Source organism: Anolis carolinensis, chromosome 1 (genome assembly GCF_035594765.1).
Source record: "Anolis carolinensis isolate JA03-04 chromosome 1, rAnoCar3.1.pri, whole genome shotgun sequence".
NCBI lineage: Eukaryota > Metazoa > Chordata > Lepidosauria > Squamata > Dactyloidae > Anolis > Anolis carolinensis.
The window spans coordinates 363,540,017-363,559,428 of NC_085841.1; the positions used below are offsets into that span (position 1 = coordinate 363,540,017).

A 19,412-nucleotide genomic window follows, 5' to 3' on the forward strand; every position below is an offset into this window, starting at 1 on the left:
AAATGCTTATTGGTAAAAATAAGATTAAATGCAAAAAGCACAGAAAGACAACAGGCATGCAACACGAAGATAAGCAGACTTATTTGGTACCTCTTAGTTTGCAGATACTTAAGCAAACAACCGTACTGGAAATAAAGTAATGCACAGCTCTAAAATATGGCCTCAAAATGCCCTGTAACTTAAGAGGTATTGCTAATTTCCCCTTCCATCCCACACTCTCTGGCTGGGAGAAAAGGCCACTGGGTGACTGGATCAGCAGGTGTTGCCTGCTGTTCAAACCCTCACAAAAGGAAGGAAGGAAGGAAGGAAGGAAGGAAGGAAGGAAGGAAGGAAGGAAGGAAGGAACACCCCAGCATGCATTGTCTATAACAAGCCTTCCATTCCTGAACAGCACTGGAGTTTCCCTGTAAAGGCAACTGCAAGTCCACTGTGAAGTTTCCAATGCTCATTGTACAGCTTCCAAGCCATTCAATGAGGAGACTGAAGAAAAAAAAGTGACACCCCTTGAAATCATGGTGCTGTGGTTTGATGGACTTACCTTACCCTTACAGGCAGATGCCAGTGCTGTTCAGTGTGGAAAGGGACATCGCAAGGTGAATGAATGCTGTGGTATCTCACAAGTGGGAAGTTAGGGATCAAGAGGAAGCTGCGGTGCCCCACCTAAGAAACAGGAGAACAATAAGCACCACCAAGGTCAGTTGGGAGTCAAGCCTATTTGAGACTTAAAGATGGAACCATTATAAACCCTAGAACAGACAAATGATCGTTCAGAGAAAGATAAAGACATGGTGGTACATTCCCTGTCTCCAGACATACAACACATAACACTGGTATTTGGGAAAACCAATATTATTTGCTTTGTGTGTCATGTTCTGAACTCTGCTGTCTTCAAAGAGCATAAAGCTGCAGGGAAGGCAGAGGAGGGAGGAGGAGAGCAGAAATAAATGGTCCACAAGTCTAATGATGGAAGAGGGAGAAGAGTGACAGGTTTTCCATGCACACTTGGGTGACCCTCTTAAGATACAACATTCAGTAGGTCTTCACAGCTTCATCCTTCTTTGACTGTACCTTGTAAACATTATTCCTATTGTTCACTGGGCAGCTGCATGCTTTGCAACTCTAATATGCTCATTTCAGAATTGACCTTGGTCACTAGGAAAAATAGGTATGATTGTTCTGATACAGAAAGAGAGCTACCCATTTGCAGAGGAAGCTATACCTTAAAATTGTATTATTACTCCGAGTTCTCTAAAAACAAGGCATAACTAGGCAGGTAAATCATACAGACACACATGGAATCTCCCATGGGCAGTCAATTCTGACTTTTTCACAATACAGCAGTCCATCTTTAGATTTGAGGTAGATAAAGTAAGGGCCATGTGATTGGCCATTTCTGCCTGTCTGCCAGTTCACAGCTGTGTAGAAATGTCCAGGGGTGGAAAAGGGGAATTACATACTCCCCAAAACCTGGGAAAGGGGATTCCAGGGCTCTCCATCTCTTGGAACTTGCTCACCCTGTTTTAGTTCCAACTACAACAGGTCATTAAATTAACACTGCTGAATAATAAGCCAATCTTCATATAATTCCCAATAGCTTCCTCTGTGAATGGATAACAATATGTTATCTCCCAATAATTCTCCTCAGCTCTTATTTCTAGGTTTACCATGCTTCTGGGTCAGAGAAGAAGCCAGAACCTCACCTTTTCCTCATAAATTCCAGTTTGATCTGAAGCTACTCAAAAATTCTGCCGTAGCAATCAACAGATGAAATCCAAAGTAATACAAGTGGAAATACGTATGTTTTCTTTTTACCTCACCACAACGCCATCAGAGCAGTTTCTGAGAGTACATGGAGACAGGTGCACAGGAGAGGGAAATTGCCTCCTTCTCATTGCACCAACGATTGTAGTGAGATCAGTGGGAAGACTTCTTTAGTCAGTACGCAAGGGAATTTTTCCCCATTACTTAATCAAAGGGTTAAAATAACCTTGTAGGAAATTCTTATCAAAGAAGGAATTGTTCTGCATTTCTGGCACTGAAACTGCAGATCTGATGACATTGTCATAAACTCTCACTGCTCAAGGTGCTATGTTTATGTTGCCTGCCTTGAAATATTGGGGTGGCACTAGAAGCTTCTGGTAAAAATCCCATATAGGATTAAAAATTTTAATTCAAAGAAGTTATTGCTGCTGGGGACAGGATCTGTTAACACCTTCTTAAGGAGGTGATTTAAAATTGTGTTTTCAATTCTAATATTTGATCTTGCTTTCTTCTCTTTTATTTAGTTGTATTTAGCTTACTATGAGCCCTAAGCACAAAGAATAGGCAAACAAATGTACAGATTATTTGTATTTCATGGATCAATGAACCACTGTACTGTGGGTGGACTGCCAGGAATGCATTTATGCCATGGCTCCAAATTCCTACACAGCTTTTTAGGAACAATTCCAAGACACAGTACTGAACAAACTGGGCTCTATCTTTCGTTAACAATGCTTGCTGCTCATACAACATAATGGGGTTGGGGAGAGGGCAATGGATTTCCATTGTGCAATCTGCCTCCAGCATATAAAAATCAATGCATAGAGAAGAGATTCCTTTCTGGAATTGGATGAGGTTGCTCTGCTACTAATAAGATAGAAAGGATGAGGAATAGCCTTCCTCCCATCAGACCAGAATTCTTTCTACCTCTGCTGTTTGGAAACAACATTATTTGAGCCTGGTCATAGTATACATATCTTAACAGCCTTCTATAAAGTCATCCATAAATAATCTTCCACAAAGTTCTGTGCCTTTAACATTTGCTTAAGCATCTTGTGCCACCCAGTCCTGTCAACTGATGACATTTCTTTGTATTAAACCTACTACCCATTTCGCAAGAGAAAACCATTTATGCATTTACTCTCCCCTCACTGCTGGTAATCTTATAATTATGTACTGGCAGTCCCCAAGTTAGGAAGAGAGGTTCTGTAGGACTGAATTTGTTTATAAGTCAGAACAGGTACATTTTTAAGTGTAACTCCAGCCGTGAATGTGTGTGTGTGTAATACACACACACACACACAAGCTTTGGATAGCACGGGGAAGGGTTAACACCCATGTGGTGTTTGTTTTGCTGTTTGTGCCCCTGTTCAAAAGATTTCACCTTACCTTCTATGCCTATGATAATTGGACTTTGAAAAATTTGGCTTGTTGTGGAAACAAGGATTGGTGATAAAGCTTTAGTGGAGACTCCTTTTTCCCATGATAATAACTCTTCCAGGAGTTAATTTCCCTTCCAAGGGGTAGGTTTCTCTAAATTCCTGTTGTCTCATTTGTTTGTAACTATGAGTTGGATGTTTGTCACTTGGGGACTGCCTGTATTCCCTCTCCCCCCCCCTTTTTTTTTCCCGCACAATCTGATTTTATTATTTCAGGATTAGGTGCAGGAACTGGAACTAAGAAATTGCAGCTCCCCAGAATCCTATATACTACAGAAGAAACCTATGTGAATGAAAAAGGACATGGGAAAGAAGGTGTGGAGATGACAAGTTTTATGGAAAACAGCCCAGGTCATTTTGGATAATAAACCCTCAGCTGGTACCAGAAAATTCAGAGAGGAATAACACGGTGCACTGACTACCCACAGAAATTGTGTGATACTGAGATATATCTCTTTAAAAAAAAAACACCAAATATAAGTGCTCTCATTCTGCAATAATAGGAAGCAGGTAGATTTACAAAAGCTTGCTAGAGAAATCCATACTGAGATCAATAAGCTGTACTGATGACTAATGTATTTTACAACAAAGAGGAGAAGAGATTGTCTACAATGAGCAGAACATAGATCAGAGATGGGTGGAAGGTATTGGACAGATGCCAGAGCGCAGTGTTAGCCAAAGGAAGAGGCTGGTTTCTTTTGCAGCTTCCATTTCTGCCTCAAATACCTTCTGTTAGAGTGTCTATATCAAATGATAAAAATGTGAGCCATGGTCAGAAATAGACTCTAAGGGAAATCATTAGGAAGACTAAAGAGCGGGTGAAATGGAATGTTAACAAAACCTGTGCAGGCTTTGCAGGACTTTTTAAAAGGCAGACAAAACCAGCATTTAAAAAGAAAATCAGGAAGCTGACCCAGTTTTGAGGTAAAAATAATATTTCAAGTATTTTAAAAGAAAGGTTTTATGCGGGCTGCCTCGGCTACAGAAAGAAAAGAAAGAACAAGCATTCAAAAGTAGAACAAATTCTCTCTTTCTGAGGGTTACTTCCCTGTTTTTCAAATATAGTGTTTATTGTAATTTTTCAGATTTTTCACAAAATGATATGTAGAAATAAAACAGCATACACCAATTAACACACACATACACACAGCAAAATAAATACATGAAATAAATAAAAAGGGTTATATTGTCTGGTCTCTAAAGGTCTGGCTTTCTAAATCTGAGTGTAAAGAGGTAATTAAAACCCCAGGTGAAAATTCAACCTTATTTAAAAAAAAACAAAAAACATTTCCAGTAACTCAGTCGGAGCTGATGAACCTTAAACACATTTTGAATTGTGAGGCTATACACTCATGAAATATATCCATACACACATAATTTTTATTCTCATTTTAAACAGCTTTAAGAAAAAAGGTGTGCTCACCACAAACATTAAAATCCAGACAATTTTCCTAAAAGCTGTACAAAATCACTGACAATAAAAGTCAAACAAAGATGACAAATATAATAGCTGTTTACAAATAAACTTAGCACACTTTCCAAGCTGATTTTCTATCAGAAGTGTATAAAATTATTTGAACTTTAAAACCAGGAAAAAGTACTACCAAAATTTGGCCAAAGTATTTCAACTGCATCAATTCAAATCAACACTTCCTTTCCAAAATCTATGTTGCAACAAAGACTTTCCAAGATTTCTACTTAGTTTGGATCTATGAAGAAATAGTATAAATTCCAAAACAATATTCCAAAAGAACAGAGTAAAATGAGGTAAATTTTAACTGAAGACATAGGAAGAAAAATGGTGGCAAATCTTATTTTTCATCTTTTTTCCCCAAAAGATTATTGTGGCATTGCTGGTGTCATCCAATATTAGATGGTTCATTAATTTCAAGATTGTAAGAGACATATAACTGTTTTACCATTTAAGAATTCATCTAGTTGGATACCACATAAAACATCACCAGCTAGCAATGGGGAGCATCTTCAGTCACTAGGCAGACTGTCCTGCTTGAAGTAATTTCCTGCACTGGATCCAGATTTCACTATGCTTGGATGGCATGATCCAATTTCCTTGCTAAGCACTAAACCAAAAGCTCAATTCAATTATCAGCAAGTAATATTTTGCTTTTAAAAAAAATGAGCACAGGATTGATAGTTCATTCTCCATATGTGCCGAGCATCAATTCCTGCAAAAGGGTCAAAGGTAGTTGAAAATTGTCTCCTTGCTTCTTCTTGCCAGCCGCTTATGGCTAAAGCCTAAACCTGGCAAAGAAACGGATGGAGAGAAATAGGAAAGCGGTACCTCATAAATGAATGAAGGGGAAACAGGCAGATATGATGCAGAGTCAGCAGCGACAACCAGGGCTGCCTCAATACTCAGGGCAATCGGCACTTTGGACAAGCTTTGCTGCTAGGCTTACTCACAACAACTGGTTTAATTGCACAAGATAAATTACTCAATTACAGTAATTTTCAAAGGGTTTAACACACAATCCCCTAGAGTTGGGCATCTAAACTGTCAAAAGAGATCTGGTTAACCAAATATTGTTAAACAATGACTATGTATTTTAAAAATGTTACCCTTCTTAGAACAACAAAAAACATATCTTCATCACCCACAAGCAAATCACTCAAACAATATAGCTAATGCAATGCATTTCATTGCAGGAGAACTGAAATGCATAATTAAACCTGAACACTTCCATCAACATGAATAGCTGTGTTCTTTGTTGGAGGTACCTGCAATAATAGCAGGTGACTGGTGGAATCAGCTTTGGCTTCCTGCCAGGATTGTTCTTGGCTACTGAGGGACTAAGGGTGAAGAATCTTCACGTCTGTCCTTGCTAACCAATGACACCATCTTGACATCTATAAAAATCTGAGCTGCCAGCAGCACAATATCACTCTTGGCTGCACTGAATATTTGGTTGTAATTAAACAGCAATCAATCAATAGTTTACTAAACTACCTCCCACCACAAACCTGTGAATATAATTCAAAACCTAAGAACTGTTATGACAAGATTCATGATGCACCTATTTTAAAATAGCACTTCATTCTACAACAAAGGAAACAATGTACCGTAAGTGCAAAAATACTATTAATCTAGACTGGACCCAAACTGAACCAAAAACAAATTATTTGTAATCTCTCCTCACCAGAACTCAAGAACTTTTAAAAAGGCATTTTGAAGGATTTTCAAAAAGTACACATCTTAATATTTAAAAATCTGCAAAATAATAGAAATGCGGTTGTGTGTTTATGTATGTGTGTAAGAGAAATAACTGTAAAAGGGATATTCAGATTTTTCTGAGTAAGCACATTTACTGTAGCTCTGGCCATAGCTCAGCTGCAAAGCACATGTTTTGCATATAATAAAAGCTTCCAGGTTCAATCCCTGCCATCTCCAGCTAGAGCAGGCAAAAACTTCTGTCTGAAATTCTGGAAAATCACTGTCAATCAGTAACGTCAGTATAGAATTAAATGGAGTGTCTGTCTGACAAAGAAAAAGGCAGACGTTCATGTTCCTAAAAGTAACAAAAGACTAAAGAAAGTGATGGCTAGTCATGCAGAACACACCAATCATGCATACAAATATTAGGATTGTGATAAGAAGGGGAGACACATGCAACAAGGTCTCTTGTGCAACAATAGCTTACCCTCTTTTCCATCTAAAGGTTTCGAGACGTCCATGTCAAAATTCTCTTGCATCTGCTGTCCCTTGAAACAACTTAGATGTTCCTGTTCTATCAGATTGCTTTCTTCTTCTTCCAGGGGCTGCCAGGTGCCATCAATAAACCACTGCCCACGCATCACAGGAATCTTTTCAGATTCTAAAAAAGAAAAAAAGAATTCAATGATTTTAGATCTAGCAAAATAGTTAGCGAAATGATAAAATAATGGTTTTGGGCAACATCTGACTACATTTGTGAGACAACTGAACTTCAATAGGTCTGGCTGCCATGCCATGGATTATTTGTACAGTGATGGTAAAGACACTTTACGTTTTATGCTTGGGATAATGTCCAAAGCCTCGCAATAAAGCAGAAAAGGGCTCTTGACCAACATGAAATAATAAAAAGAACAACAACAAAAAGTTAGTTTAAGAATAGTAAAATGAGGCATAAAACCTGCCTACTAAAATGATTGGGAAGAACAATCTATTTGAAGAACAATCTATTTGAAAATACTAGCCTCCCTATGGAAAAAGGACTGATTCTGGATTTTACTGTGTTTTATGGATTGTTAGCGGGTTTATGTTTGTTGTTCAACTGGAAGGAGGATAAAAAGCCTTAGTACTCCTCTTGTCCACTGCATACGTAATATACTAAATTTCATTTTTAAATGCAAAAGGATATATTACTAACTTCTCTTTTCTACCATCCCTATGGTTCCTTATCAGCAAATCCTTTAATAGAAACTCATTAGAGGAAAGAAATCACACACACACATTTGCCAAATCTGCTTTAGATAAGCTATTAAGGGACATTTAGAAAAAACTTTGCTACGTTTTTGTAAAAGCACCTTAATTAAGAGATAAAATTCCATTCACTTCATTTGTAGCTTAGTTTGGTCTGTTATCCTGAAATAAAGTCTCCACTTACAAGGGTTGACTGTATCAGTAACAAGAATTTATCCCAAACCCATAAGAGAAAAATTTTCATGTTTCATCTAGAAAATAATTTCTCATTCATACTTCCCTTTTTGCTTGAAAGTACATAAAAGATAATAATGTGAAATAGAAAACCAAAAATATTCTCAGATGTAACAAGAATTGCCAGTATTAGAAATACTTGTCAAAGCAAAAGGAGGGCTGCGTTTATGATAGCTGCAGATGGTCAACCAAGCAAGAAGAGCACCATCCTATCAAATTTGAAAGCTCAGGATTAAATAGGACATCTGGATGTGGGAGGCATACATCACACATATTAATTTCCAACTTGACCTGCACACATCTGAAGAGAGGATGGCAACACACAATACCAGCCAGTATTATGGACCCCTGGTACTCTTTAAAAAATAATAATTAAAGCTCTCACAAGATACAAAAATAAAATCATACTGTAAGTTACACGGATCAGACCAGAGTTTAGGTTACAGTTACAACACTGCAATTTGATGTTGCTATGTGTCTTATGCAGACTGTGACTGCTTACAGGTTGTTTGGCAAGACTGCTTCAGAGGAGGAGTCCACTGCCTTCCTCTGAGGCTGAGTCATGTCCAAAGTCAATCCCCCTTTGCACATTTTACACCTTCCAACATATATGACTATCCCACCTAACTCAGATCTTCATCTGTATCAACAAAACAATTATGAATACCAGGGCATATGAAGAAAAAAATTCTAAATTTAACCTACAAATGTATCCAAAATTCATGGAGCCTCCGGTGGCCTAAGGGATAAAAGCCTTGTGACTTGAAGGTTGCGTTGCTGACCTGAAGGCTGCCAGGTTCAAATCCCACTCGGGGAGAACGCGGATGAGCTCCCTCTATCAGCTCTAGCTCCATGCAGGGACATGAGAGAAGCCTCCCACAAAGATGGTAAAACATCAAAACATCCGGACGTCCCCTGGGCAACGTCCTTGCAGACGGCCAATTCTCTCACTCCAGAAGCAACTCTGGTTGCTCCTGACACTAAAAAAATAAAATCCAAAATTCCGATGAAAAGAAGGTGAGCCTCCACTCACAGAGGGTCCCTGTTAGACAAGGCAAGGGGAAGGACAAGGAGACTTTTGGGGACACAGCTCTCTCCTTGCAACATCCCAAAACTGTTCCATAGAGCTGTAGGACTCTTCCAAATAGTACTATACATTGTGCTACTTCTTCAAGCCTCTCTTAAATCTCAGTCTCTTCAGAAGGAATCCACTCCTTTCATGAACAGGACACTTTAGCATTCAGTCTCTTCTGCATTTACTTTTATATAGCATTTTCCCTCCCAACACAACAATATATGATTCCACACTCCATTGATTTCATCTTAGCACATACCTTTTATTTATTTCCACTAAAATAAATTTCACCACAAAAACAACACAACAACAGGAAGCACTTCAAGTCTGGAGAAATGTCATAATTCCCTCATTCTCCCAAGTGCCCATTACTTCTCCATTAGCTTTTTCTTTAAAAATTCATTAAAGGCCAATCCTTTTTTTGATGCACTAATTGCTACCAACAGAGGAAGTTTTTGTGTTAAATTCTTTACCAGAGAAACAAATGTAATTTGTTGTTTAGTTTGCCTTCAAATCATTTCCAACTTATGGCAACCTTAAGGAGACCCTATCATTAGGTTTTCTTGCAGGATTTGTTCAGAGTGGGCTTGCCTTTGCCTTCCTCTGAGGCACTGAGCCCAAAGTCACCCAATGGGCTTCCTATGGCTAAGCAGGGATTCAAACCTTGGTCTTCATAGTCCAACTCTCAAACAACAACACTGTCACACAAATTTACTTTATCCAAACATACATGTTCAAGAGCACTTGAACATGAACCTGGAGAGGTGGGGCAATAAAAAACAGTAGCTGAGAGACATAATTACGGCTCCCTATGCAGTGACTGCCCAGCGATGAGTCAGGCATTAGAGGTGTCCTCAGAAAAGTCCTCAACAGACCTAGATGAGGTGACTAATTCATGCAAACTCAAACCAAGAGTTTTAAAAAAGAGCTATGCTTATAGAGAATAATTTGTACCAGGCAGCAAGAAAACATGTGTAACATTGCAAAATGAGAATACCTAATGGCAATCTCAAAGTAACCTTGCAACCGCACTGAAGGAAAAGGAAGCTATGCAACCATAACAAATGGTATCATGATATACAGTCTTGGGATCTATGCCTTCAGGATACCATTCAAATGTACTTGGAGTGTGTGGGTGGGTGGGGGAGACAAATGATAGAAGGACAACGCTGAATCTTTATGGAGCATTATGTAGATTATTTTACCTGGCTATAGGAATATGCAAGCGAGAAGAGAAAAATCTTCCATCAGCAAAAAAGGCTGTGAAGAAATAAGATTCCAGGTGCTATGTTGTGACCTTACCAGAGAGTATCAAAGGGCAAAGAACCAGCTGTGATTTCAGTCCAGTAAACTGACACGACCACACAAGGTAAGCAGGTCACTACAACTTCATTATTGACGGGTTGCTTTCTGTCAACACCCTTAATCTTCTCAAGATCACATGCTCGCCTCCTTTCTTGGTACAATTCCACTTTTGATGCTGGCATCTGGGAATCTCTACTTCCAGCCTCAGAAATCTCTGTTAACAGCATATGTGCCTATTTTAAACATCTGCCACACAGATTTAATGAGAAGGCAAAAGTCACTAAGGAAAGGGGAGTTACGCAGGTCATCAATTTCAATCTTTCCTGTCTTTTCCTCCCTTTCCCTTCCTTCTTCAGATAAGCATGGCTTTATCTCCACACCCACTCACTACAGCAGGAAGATTTTAAATAATTTGTCTTATCCCTTCTTCATATCTCCATGCCATCCAAATACCCAAGGCATCAACTATCCTGTTGCTAAAAGGTTCCACGTGCTCCACTTTCTCAGCTATCCAGTTCCGAATTATAAATGGAGGTGGAAGCAAGGAGACTGCCAGGGCTGTATGTACTCTGTATGTCTCAAAAATTCAAAACCAGAGAAATTTGAATTTAGAATATTTGGAAACTCTCCTCATTTATGCTTAAAGTCTTCAACTTCCAAGACCCAAGTTTTCAAAAGGGGATTTTCCAGAACAATGGGGAAAAGTATGGCAACTGGATACAAAGGAAGTGTAAGAATAAAGAATTATATAGGGCACACAAATATATCCCTAGGAACTTTGAGAGTGCTCTTTTGGCTTCTGAGTAGGGCAGAGTATTTTATGCCATATTCTCAGTTGCAATCAAGTTTAGAAACCAGATGCCTATCTCCACTCCAGCTCAGTTTGGATGAAAAACTTTGCACATAACACAAAGAACACATTCTTGACACCCCCCCCCCCCAAATCTCTACTTCTGGAACACACACATGAAACATCTTCCTGCACTGTCTATTCAATAAAGGCCAATCTAGAAATACTGAAGTGGAAACTATGCAGCTCGTGAATTTCTATGGCAATGGCAGATATACAAAACCCACAAAGGTGGGCTATCAGAGATGAAAGGGAAAAGAGTCCTATGACTATTATTCACACTCCCTTTAAAATATTGTAAGACCTTGGTTACCACTTTATATATGAATAGGATAAATGGCTGAATTACTGAACATGGTCATGTTATATGTAGTTTGCTCCCTCCCCTCAAAAAAGAACCACAAAAAAGTAAAAAGCACAGTGATTTAGAAACAGAAAAACTTGTTTCTGCAGGACAATGGAATCCTATCTCAAAAAACAGGCCAGCTATAGGCATTGAAGATTATGCAAGAGCCTTTTCTGCCAGCAAAAATAACCCTCTTCTGCCACCTGATCTCAGAGATCTGCCAACAGATCTCTACCATCTGCTACCAAAAATGCTCTTATAGGTAAGATCTTCAGGCTGTAGAGCCAAAGAAAAAATGGTCAAGGAGTAGATAAGAGAAGCGAAGCGTAAACCAAATCTAAAACTCGTTGGGTTCAGGGACACTGCTACAATGCTGGCACTAAGTGAGACCAGAAGGAAGATATTCTTAAGTAACTTCCTATATTCCAAGACAGGGAGGGGTCTGGATTCAGCACAGCCTTCTATGGTACAGTAGATCTTTCCTCTTGTCATGATGATTGATGACACTAACCTTAAACATGTTGCAAATCAATATGACTGTACATGCAAATACTAGAATATTATATTGTAAATATTATGAGGCTGAGGAATAATTCCATCTCAGCAGTATAATAACCATGATGCTCACACAGCCCTGATCTCAGTTGACAAGATTCTACATCTCTTTTATATTATATTTTAAAAGGGTTATTTGTGTCAATAAAAGTTATTTTTTAAAAAGGATTCTACATTGCCTATCATGGTTTGAATTCAAATAAAGGGTCCATCTTCCTTCCCATCTACACTATTTAATGCAGTTTCAAACGAGTATTGAAGGAAATTGATACACCATGCAGATGATTATCTAGAACAGTGGTTCTCAACCTGTGGGTCCCTAGATGCTTTGGCCCAGAAATCCTAATAGCTAGTAAATTGGCTGGGATTTCTGGGAGTTGTAGGCCAATACACCTGGAGACCCACAGGTTGAGAACCACTGGTCTAAGGAATCCTGGAACCAGATTTAGGCCCAGATGGTGATTACATAAACCACAGAGCACCGATACATATTAAGGGCTTCCTTTTGCACGATTTTATGGGAGTTTGTTGCCTGGTCATGGTTGTTTGAAGCTAGCTTCAAACTGCATTAAATTGTCAGTGTAGATGGGGCCCAAATATGCAGGCAATGGCAATAAGAAAATGTTAAGAAAATCACAACCAACTCTTTAAAACTACAGGGTGGAAGGAATAAAAGATTAGGGAGAAAGCAAATAATAGAGCAAGCACATCTGGTTATGTAGATACAAACTCTTACCTAGATATAAAGTTGTCTCTTTACTACCCGCTCCCTTTTTATTGCTAAAATAGGACTGCAGATGTTGGGCAACTGAGCAAGACTTCCTTGTAATATCTAGGTAAGAGTTTGAATAGGTGCCTAATGATGAATGTTTGAGGAACAAGGAAATAAAATATACGAAAATGGGCTGCCCTACTTGAAAATGAGCTGGCAAAGAACTTCACCACACCTGTATGACCCTACATATGTTCCGAAAGGCAACACTTATTTTGCCATTTTATATAAGGGAGACAATTTCATTACCCATTGTACATGATGGGACTTCTCCAGCAGACGCTGAGGACCCACTGTACAAGAAAAGAGGAAAAGCAACATTAATGAGGAAAATTGATATCATATTGGAAAGACTTCTAGGTATGTTTGTGAAAACTGGACAATGAAGAAAACTGACAGGCAGAAAATCAACTCATTTGAAATGTGGTGCTGGAAAAATCTGCGAATACCATGAACTGCTAAAAAGACAAATGAATGGGCTTACAGCAAATAAAGAATGAACTTCCACTAGAAACCAAGATGACAAAGCTGAGTGTTTTGGACATATACTAAATATGATAATGCTCACCAAAATGAAAGGTGGTAGAAAAAGGGTTGGGCAACATTACCGGTAGATTGACTCAGTCTCTGATAGGATTTTAAATGCACTAAACTACAAATCTATGAATTTTCTAAGATGGTACCATACAATCCATATAATAATAGCACTATCATTATCTACTGTGAAACCACCCATGGCTCTATCCTGAGATCCAGTCTAGCGATTTGGAATTTTCTGCCAGTTTTTTCAAGCTACACGTCCTAGAATTCCACACAATGCAGCCATGAGAGTTACAGTAGGATCAAAAGGCTATAATTGTATAGTGTAAAAGGAACTCAAGTCTATTTTGGCTTCTTCCACCTCTTTGTCTCAGCTCTGTACTTTGGGCAGTTTTTTGCCTGATGAAGAAGTCTGGTGACTCAAAAAAATTACACAACCATTTTGCAATTGATATTGCTATGTTGTATAAAGTTATTGCATTTTAGATGGTACTCCCCCAAATTGGAAATTACATGGAAATTGTGGGTTGTATTTGGAGTGGGGAAGAGAATTGTTTCCTTTCCAGCATTCATTACATACTGGAAGACCTGTTTTCAGATGGACATTCAACCAAATTGTCCTAGACCTGTTGCCTGGAAGTCAGTCCCTTCCCAAGAATTTAATGTGACTTACTACCAAGAATATATATGATTCCTTTCTCTCCAAATGAAGGCTAGAACTTCCAGAGTGTGGGGAAAGGTGTGTTTTTGGACTGTCACTCCCAGAATCTGTCACCCTGCCAGCATTCTAGGAGTGGCAGTCCAAAAAGAACAACCGCCCTCATGCCCTGAAAGATTGCCAACAAATACCAGGGACTGTAGGCGATGTTTCAAAAAAAAAAAGAATTGGCAAAACCACCTATGAGTTTTCTTTGCCTAAGGAACTGGCAACCAGAGAAGAACATTCCTCAAGCTCATCTACACAGGCTGGGGGATTCTGGGAGCAACAGCCCAAAACAAGAATGTCCCCAAGTTCAGTTAAGCTGGCTGGGGAATTCTAGGATGGGAAGCCCCAAAAGAACAACTTTCCCACAAACCAGGAAGACTGACAAAAAATACTGTTCTCCTGGGAGATTATGAGTGTGCAAATCAGAAAATAATGACTGTCTGTTTTGCCATCTGAGGGATTATGGGAGTGGCAGTCAGAAAACAGACTTCTGCAAGGCCAGCTATGATGCCTGAGAGATTCAGGGAGTGGCAGCCCCAAATAAATAACCTTCTTCCAGCCCAGGACTACTAATAAATCCCAGGTGCTGTAGGTTACATTTCAAAATATTTGAGAACTGGGCCTTGCTCTGAAATGTAACCTGCAGCACCTGGAATTTATTTGCAGAACTGAGCCAAAACTAACAAAATGAAGTTCAACAGGGAAAATTGTCTGCTTTGGCAGAAAAACATGAAATGCACAGATATAGGATGGGGGGGCACTTGGCTTGACAGCAGTCGATGTAAAAGGGATCTAGGAGTCTCAGTAGACCACAAGCTAACAACTCAACAGTGTGATGTAGCAGCTTAAAAAGTCAATGACTCCCATATTCCTTCTCAGCCTTCTTCTCTCCAAGCTAAACACACCTGTTCCCCTGAGCCACTCCTTGTAGGTCTTGGCTTCCAGACCTTTGATCACTTTGGCTGCCCTCCAACGGACATCTTCCAGCTTGCCAATATCCTCCTTGAATTGTTGTGCCCAGAACTGAGCATAAGTGTTATTCCAGGGGAGGTTTGACCAAAGCTGATGAGAGTGGAACTATGACTTCCTCAATCTTCTAACTAGACACTATCCTCCTATTCATGTAGCCTACAATCACATTGTTTTTTAAACTGCCATATCACCCTGTTGACTCTTATTCAGCTTGTTGTCCACTAAGACTCCTAGATCCCCTTCAAAGGGACTCTTTTTAAGTCAGGTGTCACCCATCCTATATCTATGCATTTTATTTTTCTTGCCTAAGTGTACTACATAGTTTTTATCTCCGTAGAAATTCATTGTGTCACTTTTGGCCCAGCTATCTAATCTGTGTACTATACTCTGAGGTATTAGCTATCCCTTCCAATTTGGTGTCTTCTTCAAATTCGATCAGGATGCCCTCTAGGACCTATACTAAAGTCATTCCGCTGGTTGCCCATTAGTTTTTGGGCAAAGTTCAAAGTGTTGGTTATAACCTTTAACTCTAATAATAATAATAATAATAATAATAATAATAATAATAATAATAATAAACTTTATTTATACCCCGCCACCATCTCCCCAACGGGGACTCGGGGCGGCTTACATGGGGCCATGCCCAGGACAATACAATATAGCAAAATATAAAAACAACATATCATAATACAATTAAACAATACAATAAATAATCATGTACAGTACAACACAAAATCAAAAAAAGCAATATAACAGGGCGGGCCGCATGAACACTCAGTTAAAACTTGGGGTGAGAAAAAGATAAGAATAAAAACCACGGGGAACAGGGACATAAGATAGAAAAACAGTCTAGAGGATAGATGTTGGGGGGAGTAACAAAAGAAGTGTATAACAGTTACTCTCCGAAAGCACACCGGAAAAGCCACGGAAAACCCTACATGGTTTGGGTTCAGGTTACCTACAGGATCGCCTTCTCTTGTACAATCCATGGCCTCCTTGGACACTGAGGTCCAACTGGCAACTGTCACCCAGTGGATCTCCTTTTCATCATCAGCCCCAAGAAGACTGTGGAAGGACTGGCCAGAAAACATCCCACAGCTACATGAGCTGACAGAATTTAAGACACAACTGAAGACTCATCTCTTCCAGCAGGCTTACCCAGTTAACTTTGAACCATGAGTTTTAGATTTACATTCTGTTGCCACCATATTTTGATCTTTGTACCATGTGTTTTGATGTATGTATTTTGTTGTTTGTATTTTATGTAGATGTGTTTTGACTGTGTGCTCTGGCCCATGTTATTGTAGTTTCTTTGTGAGAATGTCATGGGGACCTTGTCAATGAAGGAGAGCCCTGAAGGTACTATTGTTCTTTGACAAGGTCCCATGACATTCTCACAAAGGAGCTAAAATAATGTTGTTGTTGTTTTTGTTGTTGTTATTTGACAAGGTTCTATTACAGTCTCACAAAGACACTATGTTGTTATTACAATTATTAATAATAGTATTATTTGACAAGACTCCCATGACATTCTCACAAAGAAACTACGATATTTTTCTTCTTCTTCAAAAAGATCCCCATGACATTCTCACAAAGGAACTACAATAATATTATAATAATAATCTTTTAACAAGGCCCCCATTACATTCTCAAAAAAACTATATTATTCTTTGACAAGGTCATTACATTCTCAGTCTTATTATCATCATTTGGTACCCATTACATTCTCACAAAGAAACTATTGTCAACTGTTATTACAGTATATTCTTTGACAAGATCCCAATGACATTCTCATGAAGAAACTACATTGTTGTTGTTGTTATTATTATTGGTATTCTTTGACAAGGTCCCCATGACAAACTACGAGGCATGAGCAAACTTGGGCCTTCCAGGTGTTTTGGACTGCAACTCCCACAATTCATAACAGCCTGACTTACAATCATGTTGTTGTTGTTATTTTTTGACAATGCCCCAATTGCATTCTCACATGATAATGTTATTATTATCATTGTGATTATTATGTATTCCTGGACTTACAGTTCCATTATTATCATGTATTTCTGGACTTATGGTTCCATTATTAGCATGTATTCCTGGACTTGCGGTTCCATTATTATCATGTATTCCTGGACTTACGGTTCCGTTATGATTATTATGTATTCCCTGGACTTATGATTCCATTGTTGTTGTTGTTGTTGTTATTATGTATTCCTCGACTTACAGTTTCTTCTTCATCATCATTATTATTGTTGTTATTATTTATTCCTGAACTTACGGTTCCATTATGATTATGAATTCCTGGACTTACAGTTCCATTATTATTATTATGATTATCATAATTACGTATTTCTGGACTTACGCTTCCATTATCATCATCATCATCATCATCCATTCCTGGACTCACAGTTCCATTATTATTATTATTATTATTATTATTATTATTATTATTACTATTACTATCTTTCTGGACTTCTGGCTCCATTACTATTATTATTATGCATTCCTGGACTTACCGTTCTATTATTATTATAATTATTGTTATAATTATTGTTATAATTATTATTATATTCCTGGATTTATGGGTCCATCATCATCATCATCATCATCGTGTATTCCTGGACTTACAGTTTCATTATTATTATTATTACTACTACTACTACTACTATTATATTTCTTCTTCTTCTTCTTATCATCATCATCATCATCGTGTATTCCTGGACTTACAGTTCCATTATTATTATGATTACTATGATTATTACTATTATTATATTCCTGGACTTACAGTTCCATTATTATTATGATTACTATGATTATTACTATTATTATATTCCTGGGCTTACAGTTCCATTATTATTATGATTACTATGATTATTACTATTATTATATTCCTGGGCTTACAGTTCCATTATTATTATGATTACTATGATTATTACTATTATTATATTCCTGGGCTTACAGTTCCATTATTATTATGATTACTATGATTATTACTATTATTATATTCCTGGGCTTACAGTTCCATTATTATTATGATTACTATGATTATTACTATTATTATATTCCTGGGCTTACAGTTCCATTATTATTATGATTACTATGATTATTACTATTATTATATTCCTGGGCTTACAGTTCCATTATTATTATGATTACTATGATTATTACTATTATTATATTCCTGGACTTATGGGTCCATTGTTATGATTATGAATATCCTGAGGATGTCTGATGGGACTTACGGTTCCAGTAGACGGGGTAGCACTCTGCGTTGGCGACGTCCACCTCGTAGAGGCCTCCGCGGACGCAGACGGGCTCGGGGGCCTCTCCTCCGTCGTCCTTCCCGGCTCCTTCCCGCTTCTCTCCTCCTTCTCTCCCCTCCTCGGCCTCTCCTTGTCCTTCCCGGAGGAGGATGCCCCGGTGGGCGCGCTCGATGCGGAGCGAGTCGTACCCGATGAAGGGCTTCCAGCTCTTGCGCTCCTCGCGGTAGAACCAGCGCACCTCCTCGGGGCCCAGCTCGCGCACCACCTCGTAGCAGCAGCGGTGCGGGCCTAGGGACGAGGAAGAGCCCGCCGAGGAAGTCGTCCCGCGGGCCCGCTTGCGAGGCTCCGGCGCCGCCGAAGAGGGGAACCCGCCGCTCTCGGCGCTCTCGCTGCTGGCCAGGCCTCCGTCGGGTTCGTCGTCCTCGCCATCTTCGTCGTCGTCGTCCTCGTCGTCCAAGTCGTCTTCGTGGTAGAGGTGAGACCCGCCTCCTCCGCCGCCGTCCATGAGGAGAAGGCGGCTCCGGCGGCGAGGCCTCCGCGGAGGGGACGAGGAGTGGCGGTGCGGCGGGGTCCGGCGCCGGGAGAGGAGCAGCGGGGGAGGCGGCAAGGGAGGCGGGAGCGGCAAGTGCAGCCTCAGGCCTGGCTGGGGCCTAGTCGTCGCCTCCGCCTCCGCCGCCTCTTTCTCCTCAAAGACGGCCTCCTCCAGGCCCTCCATGCCGCCACTGAGGGAGGAGCAGGCCGACGCGCCACTCCGAAGCCGGCCGGCTCGGCCTCCCCGGCGGCTGAAGCGGGAGGCGGAGGAAAGCAGGCTTCTGAGGGGATGGACTTCGACTCCCAAGAGCTCTCTTCATTGGACAAAGTGGCCGAGGCTTCTGGGAGTTGAAGTCCGAAAGAGGCGGAGCGAGGCCCGCTCTTTGTGACGTTTCCCAAGCTAGTCGTTCAGGTGGCCCGCCCTGGTGGCTTCTGAGGGGTTGGACTTCAGCTCCCAGGAGCCCTCCTCATTGGCCACGGCGGCCGAGGCTTCTGGGAGTTGAAGTTCGAACGAGGCGGAGTGAGGCCCGCCCTTTGTGACGTTTCCCAAGCTCATCCAGGAGGTTTGGACTTCAGCTCCCAGAAGACCTGCTCATTGGCCAAAGCGGCTGAGGCTTCTGGGAGTTGAAGTCCAAAAGAAACTGAC

At 40.0% G+C, this 19,412-nt stretch overlaps 1 protein-coding gene across 3 annotated transcripts in view; it reads right to left on the reverse strand.

The window, feature by feature from the left end:
• Window positions 1-19,148, reverse strand: part of ddhd1 (DDHD domain containing 1) — a 56,555-nt gene extending 37,407 nt beyond the window's left edge. Inside the window, exons 1-2 of one of the 3 annotated variants that reach the window (XR_010002251.1) lie at window positions 18,215-19,148; window positions 6,860-7,033 (exon numbers count right to left, since the gene is read on the reverse strand). Coding sequence is in view for 2 of the 3 variants with exons in the window: in XM_062968688.1 (XP_062824758.1) it covers window positions 6,860-7,033; window positions 18,215-18,950 (910 nt within the window). In the remaining variant the exon portion in view is untranslated. The remainder of the gene's footprint in view (window positions 1-6,859; window positions 7,034-18,214) is intronic. The other 2 variants (XM_062968688.1, XM_062968689.1) reach the window with 2 other exon arrangements.
• Window positions 19,149-19,412: the final 264 nt, after the last annotated feature.